General features: G+C 32.1%; 1 protein-coding gene across 1 annotated transcript; it reads left to right on the forward strand.

Moving 5' to 3' along the window:
• Nucleotides 1–554: 554 nt before the first annotated feature.
• Nucleotides 555–6,482, forward strand: LOC139902818 (uncharacterized). Its single transcript, XM_071885464.1, has 7 exons — nt 555–714; nt 817–1,389; nt 2,126–2,551; nt 3,427–3,549; nt 3,666–4,136; nt 4,831–5,367; nt 5,841–6,482. Exons 1-7 carry the CDS (start codon nt 646–648, stop codon nt 6,297–6,299), a joined length of 2,658 nt encoding a protein of 885 aa, XP_071741565.1. The 5' UTR covers nt 555–645; the 3' UTR covers nt 6,300–6,482.
• The last annotated feature ends 13,599 nt before the right edge of the window (nt 6,483–20,081 follow it).

Consider the following 20,081-nt stretch of genomic DNA (forward strand, 5'->3'; position numbering starts at 1 on the left):
GATTTTTCAAGTGGTAGTGGGTGTTTCTTGTTTAAAATCGAGGGGGGGGGGTGTTGACGTGGAAAAAAAGATGACATGTTATGTCACGTTGGCATGTAACTGAAAAAATTGACGACATCCTCTTTATAATTAACTTTTGATAAAATAATTATTTAAATCTTCAAAAGTAAAATAAGTAACTTTTTATAGAAAAATAAGGTAAAAAGATTACATTTTTATGAAATTTGCCCTAAAAATAATGAATATAAAAGATGAAAAAGGTAGAAAATTTTTATGTTCGGGCTACTCGAGAAGACGTGTAATCCGACCAAATACTTTGTTGTACGCAACCTAACAAGTTTACTCTCCGACCTGACCAGCACACAATATCCATTCTAGAGAGAATGCAATTTAGAGCTTTAACCGTAAAAACAATAGATAGATGTATTAATTTTAGTTTTGGATTTTGTCATAATACAAAATACCAAATACCATACCATACCATACCAATACTAAATAAAATAAATAAGTAGTATAACCAACCGATCTTGACCCTAACCCCCTGTTTTTTTACTTATTGGGTTTAGATAGATAAGGGGGGATTCCAATGTACCTACTCCGGTATCAATCTCAGAACTCTTTTATCTTTCCCAAATTTGACTTTAAATGGCTTCTTCTCTCCCATCTCCTTCTTTCTTCAAAATTTTACTCAATCCATCTGATCACTCTCAACTGGTATTCACCTACTTTCACTTTTATTTATTTATTTATTTTTAATATAAGAATATGCAATAATATAATAATAATAATTGTTCATAAAGATATTGAATTTTGCAGGTATTACCAGATGATTTTGTGAGCAAGCATTTGCAAAACAAGATTCCTAAAGACCCAATAATCCAAACATCAAATGGAGGTTACATATGGAAATTAAAGATTGAAAAAAATGGTGCAAATTATTATTTTACCAATGGATGGAGCGATGTTGTTAAAGAAGTCAAATTGGGTTTTGGGGATTTACTTTTATTTAGACTTATTGATAAATCTACTTTCAGGTTGTTAATTTATAGTCCTAGTGGTTATCCAAAAGTTTTGCCCCCCAAAATTAATGTCGAACAGGATATTGATAGTGTTGGTACTGTTGTTGATAGTGTTTGTGTTGTTGATAATGATAATGTTGATGATGATGATGATGATGTTGTTGTTTGTGATGTTGATGATGATGTCACTGATGATGATCAAGAAGAAGAAGAAGAAGAAGATGACAAAGATGAAGATTATAATAATGATGATGTTGTTGATGTAGATGATGATGATGATGATGATGATGATGATGATGTTCATATTGATGGTAATGATGGTGATCCTTTCTTCATATTAACTATCTCAAAGGCTCATGAAAGTACATTGGTAAGATCTATGATTTGTAACTCCATATATTACTGTACTACTGTTTCTAGATTTTCTGAAAGAGACAAAGAAAATTAAACTTTGACACTTAAAAGGCTGAAAAAAGTGAATTTATTATTATTATTGTTACTCCGTATTTTTTTTTTTTTTTTTTTTTTTTTTGTGTGGAGTTGAAAGACTGATTCTAGATTGCATATTTAAGTTACAAGATTGAAAACAAAAATTTAAGTTGCATGTTGTAGAAGATCGAAGTTGATTTATCTATTTATTTGTCAAAAATGCTATCAAGGCTAAAAGCCTAAACATGGATATATAGTTGTATTATATATACATTATACAATTATAAATTATAAATTATAATTATAATTGGTATATAAGTATATAACTACAATTCCATATATATGTGTGTTTATTGGTTAACATTTTAGAATTCAAGTGCATGTTCAAGAGTCAACACATTCATTCTATTTTCATGTTAGCAACCATTATATTATTATAGGTAAAAGTTAAAAGGAGATGATTTGTGCACCGCTATTATGTATTGATGCACCACTAAATTTAACTACTTCATGTTACTAAAACTATGTGAACCATTTTCAAAAAGTGTTGTAAATGTATTATGGTCAAAATCAAAATAATATAATTTTGGTGTTATATGTTTAAGCAGCGTAATGAAAAATGTAATTCACTAATCACTTTGCTTCATGATAACTTATCTGTATGTTGGTATCATTAGCGGCTTCCGACCGAATTTGTGGAATTGGCTAAAATTGATGCGGAAAAAACAATAATTTTGACGAACCGTGACGAACAAGAATGGCCCGTGCGGGTGCTGTTCGAAAAATCGAATGAGTCAGAAAGGTACTATCTTTCAACAGGGTGGGCTGAATTCAGGCAAAATAATGAGTTATTGGAAGGAGATGAATGTGTATTTAAGTACATTAAAAATGAAGATAAGTTATGTCTAGCAAAAGTCACCAAGAAGAAAAGGTCCACAAGAAAGTGGGCCCGGCCGCCACATGAACATGGTGATTATGTTAATGTCGAAAGCGGTGATGATGATGATGATGATGATGATGATATCGATGATGATGATATCGACAGTGAAGATGATGATGCGTCCTTTTCATCAACTCTGTCAAAAACAAACAAAAATATCTTGGTAACGTTTATTAGCTTTTTATAATATATATCTGTTTATCGAATTTTTGCCTTGCAGATGAAATAGTGAATTAAGTGTGCAGTGTAAGTTGATTGTGCTATTTGATTGTAGTTATGGTTCCATTGATTTATAAAAATCCTATTAAGTTTAATTATTATTATAAGCTTAAAACATGTAGCATTTTCAAGACAGTTCATTCAGTTATATTCGTTGACAAAAAATTGAATCTTAATTGCAGTTTATAGATATTTGCTTCTAAAGGTAGCCTTTTTGTATGCTGCTATTATTGTTAAAATTAGTAATCTTGCATTTTCAAGATACTTGCTATCTAAAGTAATTTAAACCTTTTGTACTATCATACTATATACTATACTATATTTACAACAACAACAACAACAACAAAACCCAATACCACATAAGTGGTGTATGCGGGAGGTGAGATTTAGACAATCTTTCCCCTATCCGAGAATAAAGACAAGTCATTTTTCCACCGATAGTGAAAACACTCTCAAAAGTAGAGAAAATTATCCCTCTCTCAATTCGACGGATAGAGAGATTGCTTCCGAGTGGACCTCCGGCCAATAAGTAGGAAAATTTTCTTTAAAAAAAATTTAAAATTAAATTGAGACGCCATGAAAATGGTAGAATCAAACTTCCACGGGTTTTAAATCCTGTATGAAATTTAATTTAGGCTCTAAGAGTCGGTCAAGTCGCCAATAAATCGACGTTTGCTGTCGACTCAATAACTAGAGTCGTAATACTATACTATATTTGTATTATAAAAACATTCTTTTCTTTTCCAGTTTACTAAAATATTGGCATGTTTCAGTAATAAAAAGTTTAACCTTTTTAGAATATGTTATTATTTTTGGCAGTCACAACCATCTGAAAAAATTTTGTCCACTGAAGATGATGACAATGATAGTGAAGATGATGATGATGATGATGATGGTGATCCTTCCTTTACGCTGATTATCTCTAAAATGTTTTATTTTATGGTAAGATTAAATGAATTTTATAACTTGATAACAATTCATCTGATAATAATGACACTTGGTTTAAGACATGCGACTCAACCTTTTTTTTTTCTTTTGTATTCTGATGTTATTATTAGCTGCTTCCGGAAGAATTTTCGGGGTTGCCCGGAATAAAAGATAGAAAAACAATCACAATAAAGAATCTTGACGGAGAGGAGATTCAAGTGGGGTTGCGTTTGGATAAATCATACATGAAGAAGAAGAAGAAACGGTACGTTTTATCATCGAAATGGGCTGATTTCAAACGCGATAACAATCTGAACAAAGGAGATGAGTGTGTATTTAAGTTCATAAGAAATGAAGATAAATTATGTTTAGTAAAAGTCATTAAGAACAGAACGGGTCTGGGTCCGGGTCGGCCGCCTCGTAAACAAGGTGGTGATAATGATGCTGAAGATGATGATAATGATGCTGAAGATGATGATAATGATGAACATGAGGCTGAGGATGATGATAATGATGTTGAAGATGAAGATGGTGGTGTTGATATTAATGGTGATGTTGGTGATCCTTTATTCACAGTGGTTATCACTAAATACCCTGCCCTGGTAAGTTTCTGAAAGTATTATTGATAAAGTTCTAATTTTTATGTGCATATATCACTATATATGAATAAAATTAAACTTTGATGTTTATTATGAGGCTATAATTCATTATTTTGCTTAAACTATCATACTGATTGATAATGTAAGAATACATTTAAAGATCAACCCAGCGTATTACATCGTTTGCTAATGCCATTCATGTACTAATATAAAATTTTTTATGGCACCCTAATTTGTATCCATTTTCACTTTTGCCGAATCCAGTAAAAAAGTTTGCTGGAAAATTGTAACAAATCACAATACTTATTTTTTTTTTTTTTTTAAAGTTGACGAGTTCTTCTATTTGGGTCATCTTGTACATACAACTTATCGGTTTAGTGTTAACATTTTTTCTGTATCATTTCAAAAGAGGCAGTATTGGTTCACTTTTAATCATTACTTGTACTTGTATTTGAATTATTTGGTTTTCATAAAGATAGGGGTGTTTGTGTCATTTCACAGTTTTACGTCAAAGGTTTGGCCATATTTGGTTTATGAGAAAATGTATACAAATTTGGGTGACATTTTAAACATTTTTTTATACATGGATGGCAATAAAGAACAAAAGGATGGATAAACTAATCCTGCTAAATAAGTAAAACTCAGTTTAAGACATTTGCTCTTATCATCTAATCTTTGTGCACGTTGGTTTTATTAGCGACTTCCTGACGAGTTTGCGGGTTTGCCCGGAATTGAAGATGGGAAAAACATGACGGTTAAGAATCTTGAAGGAGAAGAACAACAATTGGGGTTGCGTTTTCAAAAGGGGTATCAGAATTCGGGATGTTACCTTTTGTCGAAGGGGTGGAAACCTTTTGCAAGTAGTAATAATCTCATGTATGGTGACGAATGTGTCTTCAAGTTCATTAAAAGCGAAGGTAAGTTATGTTTGGCAAAAGTCACTAAGAAAAAAGGGTTGGCAAAGCCGTCACAACCATCCAATAATATCCCGGCTACTAAAGTTGTGAAGAGAAAGACTCGTAAACATGATGATGATGATGATGATGATGATGATGATGATGATGATGATGATGATGATGATGATGATGATGATGATGATGATGATGATGATGATGATGATGATGATGATGATGATGATGATGATGATGATGATGATGATGATGATGATGATGATGATGATGATGATGATGATGATCCTTTCGTTACCGTTACTATTCCTAAAGGTCCTCAATGGGTAAGATTAAATTTATTTATTAATGCAAAAAGGTTTTTCTTTTAGAAGGACTGGTTAATTGGAAATAAGGTTGGTTTTTAACGTAACTTTTCGACTGTGTACACTAGATAAGTTATGTGTATACTAGGTTCAAAATAATTTATTAATGCAAAAAGGTTTTTCTTTTAGAAGGACTAGTTAAAGTTAATGGGAATAAGCCCAGAGTCCTCCTTGCAAAAAGTCTCGGGTTCTGTTTGTAGTAGCCAGGGAAGGGTTTGAAAACGGTTACGGATTAATCCGGTTAGACTGTGTACACTAGAGTAAAAATACTCGTCCTTGTGGGTATCCCTAACATGGAAAACCTCATCACTTTTTTTATGTTAATAATAAGAATAATGAATCCATTTAATTTCATTTATTTTTTGTAAATTAAGTAAACTAGATTTACCCTTATGATTTAACATTAATGCATGTTTGTATTATCAAATATATAGTGGATTCCGAAGGAATTTATGGATTTGCCTGGAATTGAAGCCGGAAAAAGCGTAACGGTGAAGAATCTTGATGGAACCGAGCAGTCATGGGGCTTGTGGTCGAATAAAAATAGGAAGGGTAAAAATTGCCTTGTGTCGGCTGGTTGGGGTCCGTTTTTGCGAAGGAACGATTTATCACAAGGAGATGAATGTGTAATCAAGTTCATCAGAAGTGAAGGTAAATTTTGTCTAACAGAAGTCAATAAGATCAAAAGGCCGAAACGAAAACGACAATCAGCTGATGAGATTCTGGTAGATAAAGTCACGAACAGGACGAGAGGGGGGTCAGATTCGCCTATTGGTACATTACGTTTAACAAGATCTGCTGACAACAAAAGGACGAAAAGGGGTCTATCGTTGCTTAATGATGCTGATGTGGAGGTGGTGAAGAGACCACGTGGAAGGCTAGCTAAGCGATGATGATGATGATGTTGATGGCCCACCTTAGAAAATTTCTAATGATGTTATGAGAACTGTGCAATCAAATGGACTGACTTGAATGATAACTTTTTCGTATAATGTAGAATGTTTAGTTATCCGTTTTTAAGCAAAATAGGAATCAGGCCCTTTAAGCACATTCTAAAACAGACTACTTGAAACTTTTGACCCTGCTGTTCAACTATATCATATTTGCTGTTTATTCTGTTATGAGTTACGACCCTATTAACCACTCACGCTTGTTTGAGTGGTCACCGAGTTGTCCAATAAAGTACACCATCCGGGTTCAATTCCTGCTATGCCAAATTGTTCAAAAAGAGAGTGTGACTAGAGGGTGCACATAATGCCCAATTCACCCTGTACCAGGTTTCGTGCTCGGTGGGCTTGATTACCCGAGGTTTTACCTTCTATGGGGGAGCCAATGTACTCGTTCATAGAAGGATTTTCTCGCTTACCCCAAAAAAAGTTATGACCCAATTTGACTCGTGGTAACCTGTATCTGAATGAAAGACTGGCCACTGTTGACTGTTAAAGTTTGGGGAAGTTCTGGACATTTGCTTCTTGCGTGCCTTCACTCCTGCTGATACCTATTTCCATCTAGCGGCTAACAAGTACAAATATAACACTAGAACTACTTAGTGTGGTCGGATAGATTGCCGATTGATATTTTCCCTCGGGACGGATCTCTGCAGACCTGGTTCATGGCCAGAATGTCGTGGGGTGGTTTTATCAATCTCGTGGAGCCAAACTATGAGTTGGTCCGTCTAGCGCTTTGCGGCTAGATATTGATGTTCTAGAGAGAGAAAGTAATATGTGAGAGAAAATGTGTTCTCTGCCACAATTTTAGTTGTTTTCAAAGTGATGGCCCAGGTGGCCTATTTATCGGCATGAGTGCTCCGTGATATTCGGAGACACGTGTCATGCTACTATTGATTGATTTTATGCGAAGATTGCATAACCGACTTTATGCTAAGCAGTGACGCGTCATGTGTGCTACTCACATGCTCATTTTAGGGCTTGAGCATAGAAAACTGCCTTTAAGGCTTACGCAAAACGCTGAGCGGCATGATGTGTGATTTATTTGTTATTCTTGACTGAAAACGCTGAATTGATAATAATTAAAAAATGCTTTAATACTGTTTTTATGTGTTCCGAGCGTTTTTTTCGTATATAAATGATGTTTTTATGCGTGTAAACCATATGATACAACATTAACTCACATAGTTTTTTGCAAAAGATACTCCGTATTAGATAGATATTCACTATGATATAAAGTTGGATATAATATCAAAAGACGTTAAAAGGTGGTATATTAAATTTGTGTTATGAGGTTGAGGGTTCAAGTCTTGCTATGAACATATTCGTAAATCATTGTAAACATTCTCGTTATGAGTGGGTGACTTTGCCTTTAGAAAAAATATATCTAAGATAACTAATATATGTGATATATGTGTAACACCATTAATAATGTGCATTCCACAATCAAGGTCTTCGTTATTGTCTCTTTGTTGCGTCTCCCTTGTTCTCATTTTATGATATCCTTATTATATCTCGCTGAATCACCGTCCGATTTAAATAAATCATTAGAGTTTCCATATATCTTTTGATACTCGGCTGAAACAAGTTAAAGTACATTGAGAAGCTAAAACAAGTTATGGTACGTTATAAACCTAAAACAAGTTATTTTCATATAGCGGAAACAAGTTAAAATACCTTAAAATTTTAAGGCCTTTTAAGACTCCCAATGATTACGTACAAACAAGCCAAATAGCAAGCCAAAGATGAATGTGATCATTGGCGTCGATGACACCAACAAGCAAAGGTAAGCCAATGGTAGTACGCCATCCTCTACGTGAATGCATAGCAATTTCTTTAGCGAGCTTATTTGGTTTGGAAACTTGTACAGATACATTAATTTAATTAAAAAAATTACTCTTGGTATATTTTATGGTAAATTAGTGTGTGATTAGTGGTAGTAAAAATGTGATAAATAGTGATGTAAAAAATGTGCTGAGGTGGCGTTGATATGACCACAAGTGATGAAAATGAAGCAATTGATGATTAAGAGTGCTCTCACATTCGTGGTAAAAAGATACTAGACTAATTTTAAAGCAACATAAGATTTGGAATCTAATGCCAGAAACCGACTTGGCATAATCTGACGCCATTAACAGAGCGTCAGCGTGACGTCGGAGGGGCATTTTAGTTACGATACCAAATTGAAAATTGGTACTCCATCCGTCCTCATTCAATAGTCTACAAATAAAAACACACAATTTAAGAAAAATCATTATGAAATTAAGGGTATAAATTAATTTCCCTCATTATTGTTATCGATTTATTAAGGTGGACTATTAATTTTGGTCAATTGAAAACGTAAAAGCGAACTATAAAATTGGGAAGAAAATTAAATGTAATATATATATATATATATATATATATATATATATATATATATATATATATATATATATATATATATATATATATATATTCATTGAAAGAATAAAAAAACGAAATAAATGAGCATGCTGTAATAAAACAACAAATAACTTGTGAATATATTGTTGAAGTATTAAAGGAATAGTTAATGACGTCTTTTTGAAAAAGCGACAATAGATGAAGTTTTCTAACGACGACAGAACCCCATGTACTTTAGTATATGTATAAAGATCTAATGGTTTTTTTTTCAATATGGGAAGAAAATGTAGCAAGACAAAACCAAGGAATTGTGATGCCTCACCAATTGGTCCTGGAGAAATGAAGACGTTAGATTTCGTTAAAGACTGATCAAATGTTTTTTCGTGACCCGGTTAGGGAACGGTTCCCGATCATGTGCTCGAGTGCAAAAAGTGTTGGGTGAATGTGTAAGGATTGGTTGTTCGCTCTCTGATCGGATACCGTGAATAATCCAGTTAGAGATGAGGATCTCAAAGGGGTGACGCACTACCAATTCGGATGTACTCGACTAGGATATGAACCGAGTAACTGATTGAGTTGTGAGAGAATACTTGGAGAGAAAGTATCAGCTCTTATTTAATGATTGTGATGTGACTTATGATGTGTGTATCAGTATGTCTTTCTTGGGATTGAGAGTGTCTTATTTATAGGCAAACGGTGGGGTTATTGTTGTTCATGGGCCTGTCCATGCCGACATGTCATTCCTTTCTGGGTTGGCCAACATCGCTAGTTGGGCTCAAGCATTTTAGGCCTTATTCGTTGGGCTTACATGGCATACTGATGACACGTCTGCGAACTGTCATTGGTAGGGCTTACGTGACGTCACCCCATTGTACTTGGGCTCACGTCGTAGGCCGTGAGTCGTGAACCGATCACTGACTATTGCCGGATTTGGTCTTACTAACTACCCAAATAGTGACGTCATCTATACGTCAACCGGGAGCCGTATGCCGGACGTTGAGTTATGGTCAGTCGCTAATCGGACATTGATCGGGCTGGTGATTTCATCTACTGTGAGCTTTGATTAGAGTTTTACGGGTACTTGATATGATATCCGGTAGGCGTATCATTAAGCCCCCCAGTTCAGTAGTGTAATCATGCGAGGGGTGGTGCTGGCGAACTAAATCATTGCTCTATCCTCATAGGTCTGCATCGCCATCTTCCTGAGTAGACGTGCATTTAATGCCTCTGTCGTTGGCTTGACCGTTATTTCATGATCATTACGTCTTGTTGCTCGTTTTACCATACCAAGCTGTGCAAATCTTTTTAAACTTCTACTTGTACTTTTTGAATCACCAACTAGAGAAGATGTCGCTAGTTCATCGTTTTATGTATTTTATAAAATGAACCTTTGCTTGCAGGATTATAAGAATAATGGCAGGCCAGTAAATGTGAGTTGTGGTTTAGTGGTTAATTATTTTGTTAACCTACATTTGTCGTTAAAATTGGTAGTTTTGGCTTAAGAAACTAGTAGTGAGTGATAGTTTATGAATCGATTTTTCAAGTGGTAGTGGGTGTTTCTTGTTTAAAATCGAAGAGGGGGGGGGGGGGGGGGGGTGGTTGACGTGGAAAAAAAGATGACATGTTATGTCACGTTGGCACCTAACTGAAAAAGTTAACGACATCCCTCTTTATAATTAACTTTTGATAAAATAATTATTTAAATCTTCAAAAGTAAAATAAGTTACTTTTTATAGAAAAATAAGGTAAAAGGATTACATTTTTATGAAATTTGCCCTAAAAATAATGAATATAAAAGATGAAAAAAGGTAGAAAATTTTTATGTTCAGGCTACTCGGGAAGACGAGTAATCCGACCAAGTACTTTGTTGTACGCAACCTAACAAGTTTACTCTCCGACCTGACCAGCACACAATATCCATTCTAGACAGAATTCGACATTAGACATTTTAATGCAATTTAGAGCTTTAACCGTAAAAACAATAGATGTATTAATTTTAGTTTTGGATTTTGTCATGATACAAAATACCAATACTAAATAAAATAAATAAGTCGTATAACCGATGTTGACCCTAACCCACTGTTTTTTTACTTAGCCCTTTTTTTTACAATCCTTGGGTTTAGACTCTCATTAACCCGACGCCATCACCTGAAAACCCACCCCATCGCGCCACCATCGCGCCGTAGTGGGGCGTGATGGTGGCAAAAACTGACCGGCGCGATGATGCCATCACCTGGCGTGTTGCAGTGATTCGAGCTTTTTGATTGGTTGAGGCTTGCAACGGTCGACTAGTGCACAGTTTTGGAGCCGTTTACAATTTGTCAAACGGTAACAAATAATAAAAATAAATAATTTATATAAACTCTATAAATACACCTCATTCATTCCATTTTTATACCACAAAACACACTCATTTCTCTCATTTTTATACTATATTTACCAATTCAAAACCATGTCTCAAAACCCCGATCAAAATGAGTTCGGTTCCGCTAACATCTACAATTTCGGGTCACCTAATATGCCCGGATCGAGCTCAAATTCTCCTCAGAATGTTCGGGGTAATCGGCCATTTGGCAACGTCCCGCCCCAAAATCTTCAACATGAATTTAATAATCCGCTACTATTTTCTCAATTTCTACAACAACAATTACAACAACAACAAATTCCACAACAACAACAATATCCAAATCCATATCAACAACAACAATTTCCAAATCCGTATCAACAATTTTCTAATTTTGCACGACCCGATGTTATACTTTTTCAACTCCCAAATACTCAATCATGGCAACAATCACAACCGACATTTACTCCTTTAAATACCGAAGAAGTAGCAGAAATTCGTGGTGAGCCGAGCCAACCAAAAGCACGCGTTCGACCTTGTAACGATCCTACTTTTTCCGTTATCTTTTACGGTTAATTATTTAACGACCGTTAACTGTTATTCGTGCCACATCATTTCTATGACCTATATTATTATTTTTGTAATAATATATTAATTATTATGTTCTATGTGAATATTTGTATTCATATTTTAAGTTATACGTTTCTACGTGTCGTGAATTTCTATCCGGCGAATCTTTTCGGTTTTCAAACCAACGGTCGAGCTTTTGGGATTTTTAAGTCCTAATTATTTTAGATATGATATTTTAATGTCATATATTTATATATAGTGTTTATATATATTTTTCGTCGCGTATTTGTTATCTCTCCGAATTTTTAATCGCGTAGTCGTGTTTTCGCGTTTCGGGTTTCAATCGGGCATTCGGGCTAGAAGCAATTTATCAAATCATCAAAGTGGCCTACTAAGGGGCCCACCCTTGCTAATTTCGGCCGAACCCTCATGGTAGGAGGGTATAGGCTAATTTGTTTTCCATTTTGCTTTTATCACATTCTCATTAAAAGTTTCCCAAACCTAATTTCCATTTTATTTTCTCTCTTCTCTCCCTTTTTCTTTTTGGCCGTCCCCCATCAAGCATATATCATCATCATCTTCATTCAATCAAGTGCTTGGATCATTCAATCATTCACATAATCGGATTCCTCTCTTCGATCTCTACACATTCATACCATTCAATTCTCGATTAGGGTATAAACCCTAACCCTAACTTTTCAATTTTTCATTTATTTTACTAATTTTATATGATATTATGATAGTATGATGATTATATGTTATTGTATTGTTGATTGTATGCGTAGAAGTGCTCGATTATATATGTTTTCGGTTTGATTGTTTTGGGACAGCGGTTTGTTTGATATTTTCTGTAAACTTAACTGATATAAAAGTGAAATTAAAGTGTTTAGATGAGTTCCTCTCATCAAGACATTAATTTTAGACTCCGGATTCATGTTATTTCGATTCCCGGAGCTCTAGATATGATTAAAATGGTGTTTAATTGAAATTAAAATGTAAGAACGAATTGGTACAGGTATGGTCCGACTTTGTGACCACTTTTGGAGTCTTTAGGGTGTACTATGTGTTAGGATTGATGATTGGATGAACTTTCATGTTCGGGTCATCGAAATCTGTGCCACGGATCACCCGTTATGACTAAAACATGTTTTTGAACGGATTAAAGCTCCAAGTTGAATAATGGCTGTAGGTCACCACTCGGTGGCTGTTCTTGGGGTGTTCTTGAGTACACTAATGTGTCGGTTGGGTTTGTTAGGCGAAGATATATATATAAGACTCGCCGAAAACTGATTCCCGGGGCTCAAGTTATGATCCGATGAACTTTTAATTAAAACTTATGGTTATTAAATAAGACTTATGATATAAATAATGAATTTCATTATTAATAAATTACTTATGATATAAAAAGTAATTATTTCAATTTAAGACTTGTGATATATATTTATTATATCATTTATTAATTACTTATGATGTAATTCAACATTTAATTAAACTTATGATTAATAATACTTTTATTATTAATGAAAAATACTTATGGTAAGTATTAAACTTATATTATGAGATTATTATAATAAGACTTATAATAAGGATTAATTAATTATTTAATTATTATAAGGCTTAGTTATTATTTAATTATAATTTAATTATTAAATACTTATGATTTAATAATTCATTATTAATTAATAATACTTATATGATTTAAAATCTATTATTAATTAATAATACGTATATTATGACTAATATTTAATTAATTAATTAAATACTTATGTTATATCAATTATATTATTTAAACTTATGTTAACTTTAATAATTCAATTTAATTTAATTAAACTTATGTTATGACATAATTATACATATATGACTTTAATTAATATTATAACCTATATTATTAATATAACTTATATTTTTAAAATTAATGTTGACTATGTTTGACCAAGGTTGACTTTTGAGTTGACTTTCGGTTGACTTTGACTTTCAGTTGACTTTTGTCGACTTTCTAAATAAGAAAACTATCCTAACTTAATAACTTTCTAAAAATAGAAACTTTCTAAATATGGAAACTTTCTAAATTTGAAAACTTTCCAAAAATAGAAACTTTCCAAAAATAGAAACTTTCCTAAAATAGAAACTTTTCAAAAATGGAAACCTGCTAAAAATAGAAACTTTCTAAAAATAGAAAGTGTGTGTCCGTATGCTGTTCCGATCAAACCGATGCATGTTGAGTGTTGTTCTATGTCTACTTGCAACATGTACAATAACTATCATACTAAGACTTGACCTAAGTTAGTTATTTATATCGACCTACTTTATTTATAGGTCGGCGTTGTGAACATCCCTGATCACTTTACTTCATTTGCTGTTCGCATTATTGTGTGGTTACTTCGTTTACTTTAAGGTGAGTTATAGTCTCGTTTTTACATATTTTTCAAAGTATATTTTTGGGATGTGATTACATGCATTTTATTTTACTTTTAGACACAAGTGGCAATTAAATTTGAATTATTCATTATGAGTTGAACAAAAATATTCCCTAGTCTGGTAACTGTAATCACTGGTTTCTACTGGTGAACGCGAATCCTACGGATAGATCTATCGGGTTTGACAACCCCATTTCGAGCTAGTCGCGCTAGCAATTTATAATCGGAATGTTTAGTACTTCGTATTTAATCGAAGATACACTTGTTCAGTGTATATTATTATTGTGTTTGGCAAGGGTAAATAAAGGGTTAAGTGGTTACCAGGTGGCTCATTGATAATGGAATAATGTTTTATGTTTTCTAACATTTTAAATCTTGTGGTCTAAAGCTTATACGTTTATTTAAACCTATAATTCACTCAACATTTTTGTTGACAATTTACTCGCATGTTTTCACAGGTACTTGAGTTTGTTTGATGCTTCCGCTGTGTTAGAAGAGTCTGCATGCATTTGGGCAGATTTTTGTTAAACATTTATGAAACTTTGAACTTGCATTCTATTTTTGGATAATTTAAATTTGTGGGTATTGTTGACAATGTTTTAATATCAACTTTAGTTATTAATATGTTGGGTTGTTTAACTACATATTTTGGTATGTTTCCTTTTTGGGAAACTTTTGAAATAAAAGAATGCAACGTCGTTTATTGAATTCATTTAAGTTCGATCAAGCTGTGGGACCAAGATAACGATGGTCGTCAAGCGTACTTTGACGGGTCATTTTAGTTGGTATCAGAGCGTTGGTTGTAGGGAATTAGGCTGCATTGATGTCGTTACATGAGTCAATAGGGTGCATTAGTGAGTCTAGTCTACAGCCCGGCCTATAATATATTATTATATGTGATCATTTGTATCGTATTGGTATGTATATTGTTATCATACATACATCTCTATTATGTTCTGAATCCAGGAGGAATTCCCATTCCGATTTAAACGTATTTTTAACAACCCTTCATATATATTATAAACGAATTACAATAGTTGATTACATCACGAGGTATTTGACCTCTATATGATACATTTTACAAACATTGCATTCATTTTTAAAAGACAAACTTTCATTTCATCGAAAGTTGATAGGCATGCATACCATTTCATAATATCCAAATATAAATGACCTAAACTGTCATTTGTTTAATCATAATCTTTAATAAACTCAACGACTTGAATGCAACGTCTTTTGAAATATGCCATGAATGACTCCAAGTAATATCTTTAAAATGAGCAAATGCACAGCGGAAGATTTCTTTCAAACCTGAGAATAAACATGCTTTCAAGTGTCAACCAAAAGGTTGGTGAGTTCATTAGTTTATCGTAATCAATCAATTTCATAATTTTAATAGACCACAAGATTTAATTTCCATAGTTAACTGTATGAACACTCATCTGCAATAATTATAATACAGGAACACTCGTCTATATAAAAATCATTCATATGGTGAATACCTGATAATCGACATTAACAAATGCATATAGAATATCCCCAAATATACAGTTACACTCATATGTATATAAAAATCGAAGTACTAAAGCATCCATAACCTGGATGGGGTTCGTTAGGCCCATAGATCTATCTTCAGGATTCGCGTCAATTAGTGGCATTCACTAATTCTTAGGTTACCAAGCAAAAGGGTGATATTCAATTTCGATAATCCAACCATAGAATGTAGTTTCGATTACTTGTGTCTATTTCATAAATCATTTATAAAAGCAGCGCATGTATTCTCAGTCCCAAAAATATATATTGCAAAAGCATTTAAAAAGGGAGCAAATGAAACTCACAATACTGTATTTTGTAGTAAAAATACATATGACGATATTGAACAATGCAAGGTTGGTCTCGGATTCACGAATCTATATCAAGTATATATATTAACACATATAATCACATAATTCCTTCTATAATATTTATATATATTAAGTGTTGTAGTTATATAAGTATATATACTTTATTTATATTTTATATCTTCAATTATATTTTATATATAGTTATTTTGTAAAATAATTAATATTCATACATATGGTTATATTAATATATTTTATACTTGTAATTTGTATTATATCAAAAATTAATAATTTATTATATGTAATATTTATATAATAAATGTTAATATGTTTAATATAAAATTTTTATGTAATATTAATATAAGTATATAATATTTATTCGTTATATAAAAATCATACTATTAATAATAATAATGATTTTAGTAATAATAAATAAAAATTGTATTTTTATTAGAAACAATAATCTTTAATAATAATTTTTTAATATCAATAATACTTAATAATAATAATAATAATAAAAATGATAAAATTAATAATAATGATAATAATACTAATACTAATAGTTAAAATAATAATAATTTACTAATGTTGATAACAATGTCAATAATGCTTATTTTAATAATTTAATGATAATAATAATAATAATAATAATAATAATAATAATAATAATAATAATAATAATAATAATAATAATAATAATAATAATAATAATAATAAATAGAGTAAAATTACTACCTCAAAGAAATGGCTTTTAAATAAAAATAATGCCTCAGCCCAGACTCGAACCCGAAACCCTTCGCCCACACCCTAACACCTTTACCCATACTTCCAATTCTGTTTTTCTGAAATTATAACTCATCAATATTTATTTAACCCGCAATTATTCCGTTCCATTTTCTTCTTTATCACCTCATCATTCTCGTCATTTTAATTGGGGTTTCGGCCCAATAAAGCAATATTGTACTCGGTCCAATAGAAAACGAAATTTGAACTCGGCCCAACATATAATAAATGGTTTAATCAAGCCTGGTTACAAATGGAAGCCCAAATAGCAGCCCAGCACACTAATGTTTTATAAAAAAAAATGCCCTGACCTAGAATCGAACCCCGGACCTCTCGGTTCTCAAAACACTTCCTTACCATCTGAACCACTCACACTTATCTGATTTATATTTAACCGAAAACTATATAACCCCTAATTTCTTGTCTTCATCATCTTCCTTTTAAACTAACAAATTATCATCACCTAACCATACCATCGATCATCATCATCATCCTTTAACTATTCATCATCTTCTTCGATGATCATCATAATAATCATTCTTGTATCATCATCAACTAACCTTCTCATCAACTCGTGATATCATCATCATATTTCTTCGTTCCCATGATCATTTTGCTTCACCAAATCATCATCAATATCTTATAGGATTAGAAAAAAAATATGTAGGACGTGACTGTAACCGTATCCATATTATTTATTCATCACCCCCATCGTTTGTTTTCGCTAAACATCATCGTTATCTAATTGGAACAGGAACACAGTAATTTGCAGCAGTCTTCATTGTTCATGTATTGTTTTATCAACACTGTTCATTGTCTTCCTCCTTCATCTTCTTCGTTTATGTTGAACCGGAACAGAAAAGAATGGTGGTTGCAGCTGCAATATCACCAAGGTTACATGTGTGGTGCTCTTCAACGATAGCAGCCGCAACAACAACAATGGTATCAATGGTTTAATGGGTTTCACGAAGAAAAAAATTTATTAGATATAGATAGAGAGAAATAGAGAGAGAAAGATGAGGATTGGGTGTGGTGGTTTCACGGTTGGGCTGTGGAGGTCGTGGTGGTGGTATTCGGTTATTAAGAAAATAGAAAAACAAGTAACACCATAATGTTATCGATGGTGTGGTTGTAACAAAAGTAACAGGAATAGAAATATTGTAGGTGGTGTTTAAGTGGGTTTATGGTGGGAGGAGAGGGTGTTTCGGTGGTGGCAGCCGGTTAACAGTGGTGGTTGATAGTCCACGGTGGTGGTATGGTGGCGGTTGGAAGGTGATGGAGGTTTGAGGTAGTGGTGGACGAGCATGGTTGTATTGGTGGTTGGTTGGGTTAAATAATCAAGAAGAAGAACATAAAGTAGAAGAAGAATAAGAAGTGGGTTTGAGGTAGTTGATCATAAGAGAGAAAGATAGGTGGTTATATATATATATATATATATATATATATATATATATATATATATATATATATATATATATATATATATATATATATATATATATATATATATTCCTATAATAAGGTAGTGGGTTGCTCTATCAAGAGAATAAGAAACAGAGAAGTAGCAGTAAAGCAAACAAGTGAGTCCGTGATTGAAGTGCATAAACTCTTACATATACATACAAATACAGTGTTTTACAATAATAAATGAAATATTATAATAATAATAATAATAATAAAACACTCCGTGACCTCAATTGTCCTCATACTACCGACAGTTTTCACGGACTACTATTTCGTATCCCGTTGATAATTAGTGGCGGATAAAAGTGTTCAGAAAAATCTCATATTTTTAAATTAACTATATTTATTTATTTTGGTCATTATGGTATAAAATTTGAGCATTAACTATTAAATATAAATTATATTAATTATTCACTCCCAACCCCAAGTAAAATATAAAAAGTTTTAAAATTCAACAAATAGTTTCTAAATACATTTTTAATATGCCTATAGTTTGTAAAACTCATTTTCGGTTAACCGTTTATTTTAAAAATCACATAAGTTTCTTTTTAACTCGTTTACTGTCAATCAAATGACAATTGAGTGTTACTTTCGTTTACTAAATAACTTCAAAACCCTATTTATATATTCTATATATTTTATTTATATATATAGATAATAATTATTTTATGTTATTATTATTATTTTACATAAATAATTCCAACAATTACCATATACAATATTTCATATTATTATACATATATATATATATATATATATATATATATATATATATATATATATATATATATATATATATATATATATATATATATATATATATATATATATATTTTAATATATGCATATCTATTTAAGTAATCGTATCATGAGTCGTCGGGAACAGTCGAAGGTTAATTGATTTCATGAAACAGTTCAAAAATTTTGAGACTCAATATTACAGACTTTGCTTATCATGTCGAATTCATATTAAGATTAAGTTTAAATTTGGTCGTAAATTTCTGGGTCGTCACAGTACCTACCCGTTAAAGAAATTTCGTCCCGAAATTTGATTGGGATGGTCATTGCTAACAATAAATATGTTTTCATGACTCATACGAGTTGGAAATTAGAGCTTTATCACCATTGAGTAATAAGGATAAAATAATTCGATTATTCAAAGAGTACGAATGAAGCTATAACAAAAGATTGAGATAGAGATTTAACTTTTGTTGTAGTCATGGTGGATTTTCGGAATTCAAGGAATTTAAAGAAAATCTTAAAAATCTATATAAGATTTAATTCTTCGAAATTCAAGGAAATTATGATCCTCTTGATTAAATGCGATAAACTGCCTTGATTGCTAGATCTGATATTTTGCTATAAATTTCTTCCATTCCATTATTTTCACCACTCTTATATTTTCTTCCTCAATTCATACTTCCAAAAGCTTGTGAAAATGTTAAATTTAGTTCTGATCCTTGATATTATTCTAACTATTACAACAATCATCCTTCTATTCCAACTCCCATTTATATTTCGAAGCTTTATGTTCTGCTTGATTTTAAGTAGGGCAAGTAATTTGTCCAGGATTAGTAGATATGAATTTCAGAATGAACATAATTAATGTTCTAAGAAGGAAATTATAATGACACGATCTTGATTTGTCAAATTACCAGAATATCCGAAAAAATAGAACTATCAATAAAATATGTTCTTAATATGTTTGGAGATTAGATAGAATGTAAGAGTTATGTAACATGACACATGATGATGTTATGGTCTGTGAATCACCAGGTTCCATTTAGAAACTCAGCATGACTTACTGTAATATAATCACGTTGATTAAGTGTCATTATATTATACTAACCCATGCTTCAGTTCCCAACACTACTTCAAAAACATTCATATTTTAAGTTCAAAGTTTTACAGAATATAGAAACTA

The sequence above is a fragment of the Rutidosis leptorrhynchoides genome, chromosome 3 (genome assembly GCF_046630445.1).
Source record: "Rutidosis leptorrhynchoides isolate AG116_Rl617_1_P2 chromosome 3, CSIRO_AGI_Rlap_v1, whole genome shotgun sequence".
In the NCBI taxonomy this organism is placed as follows: Eukaryota; Viridiplantae; Streptophyta; class Magnoliopsida; order Asterales; family Asteraceae; genus Rutidosis; species Rutidosis leptorrhynchoides.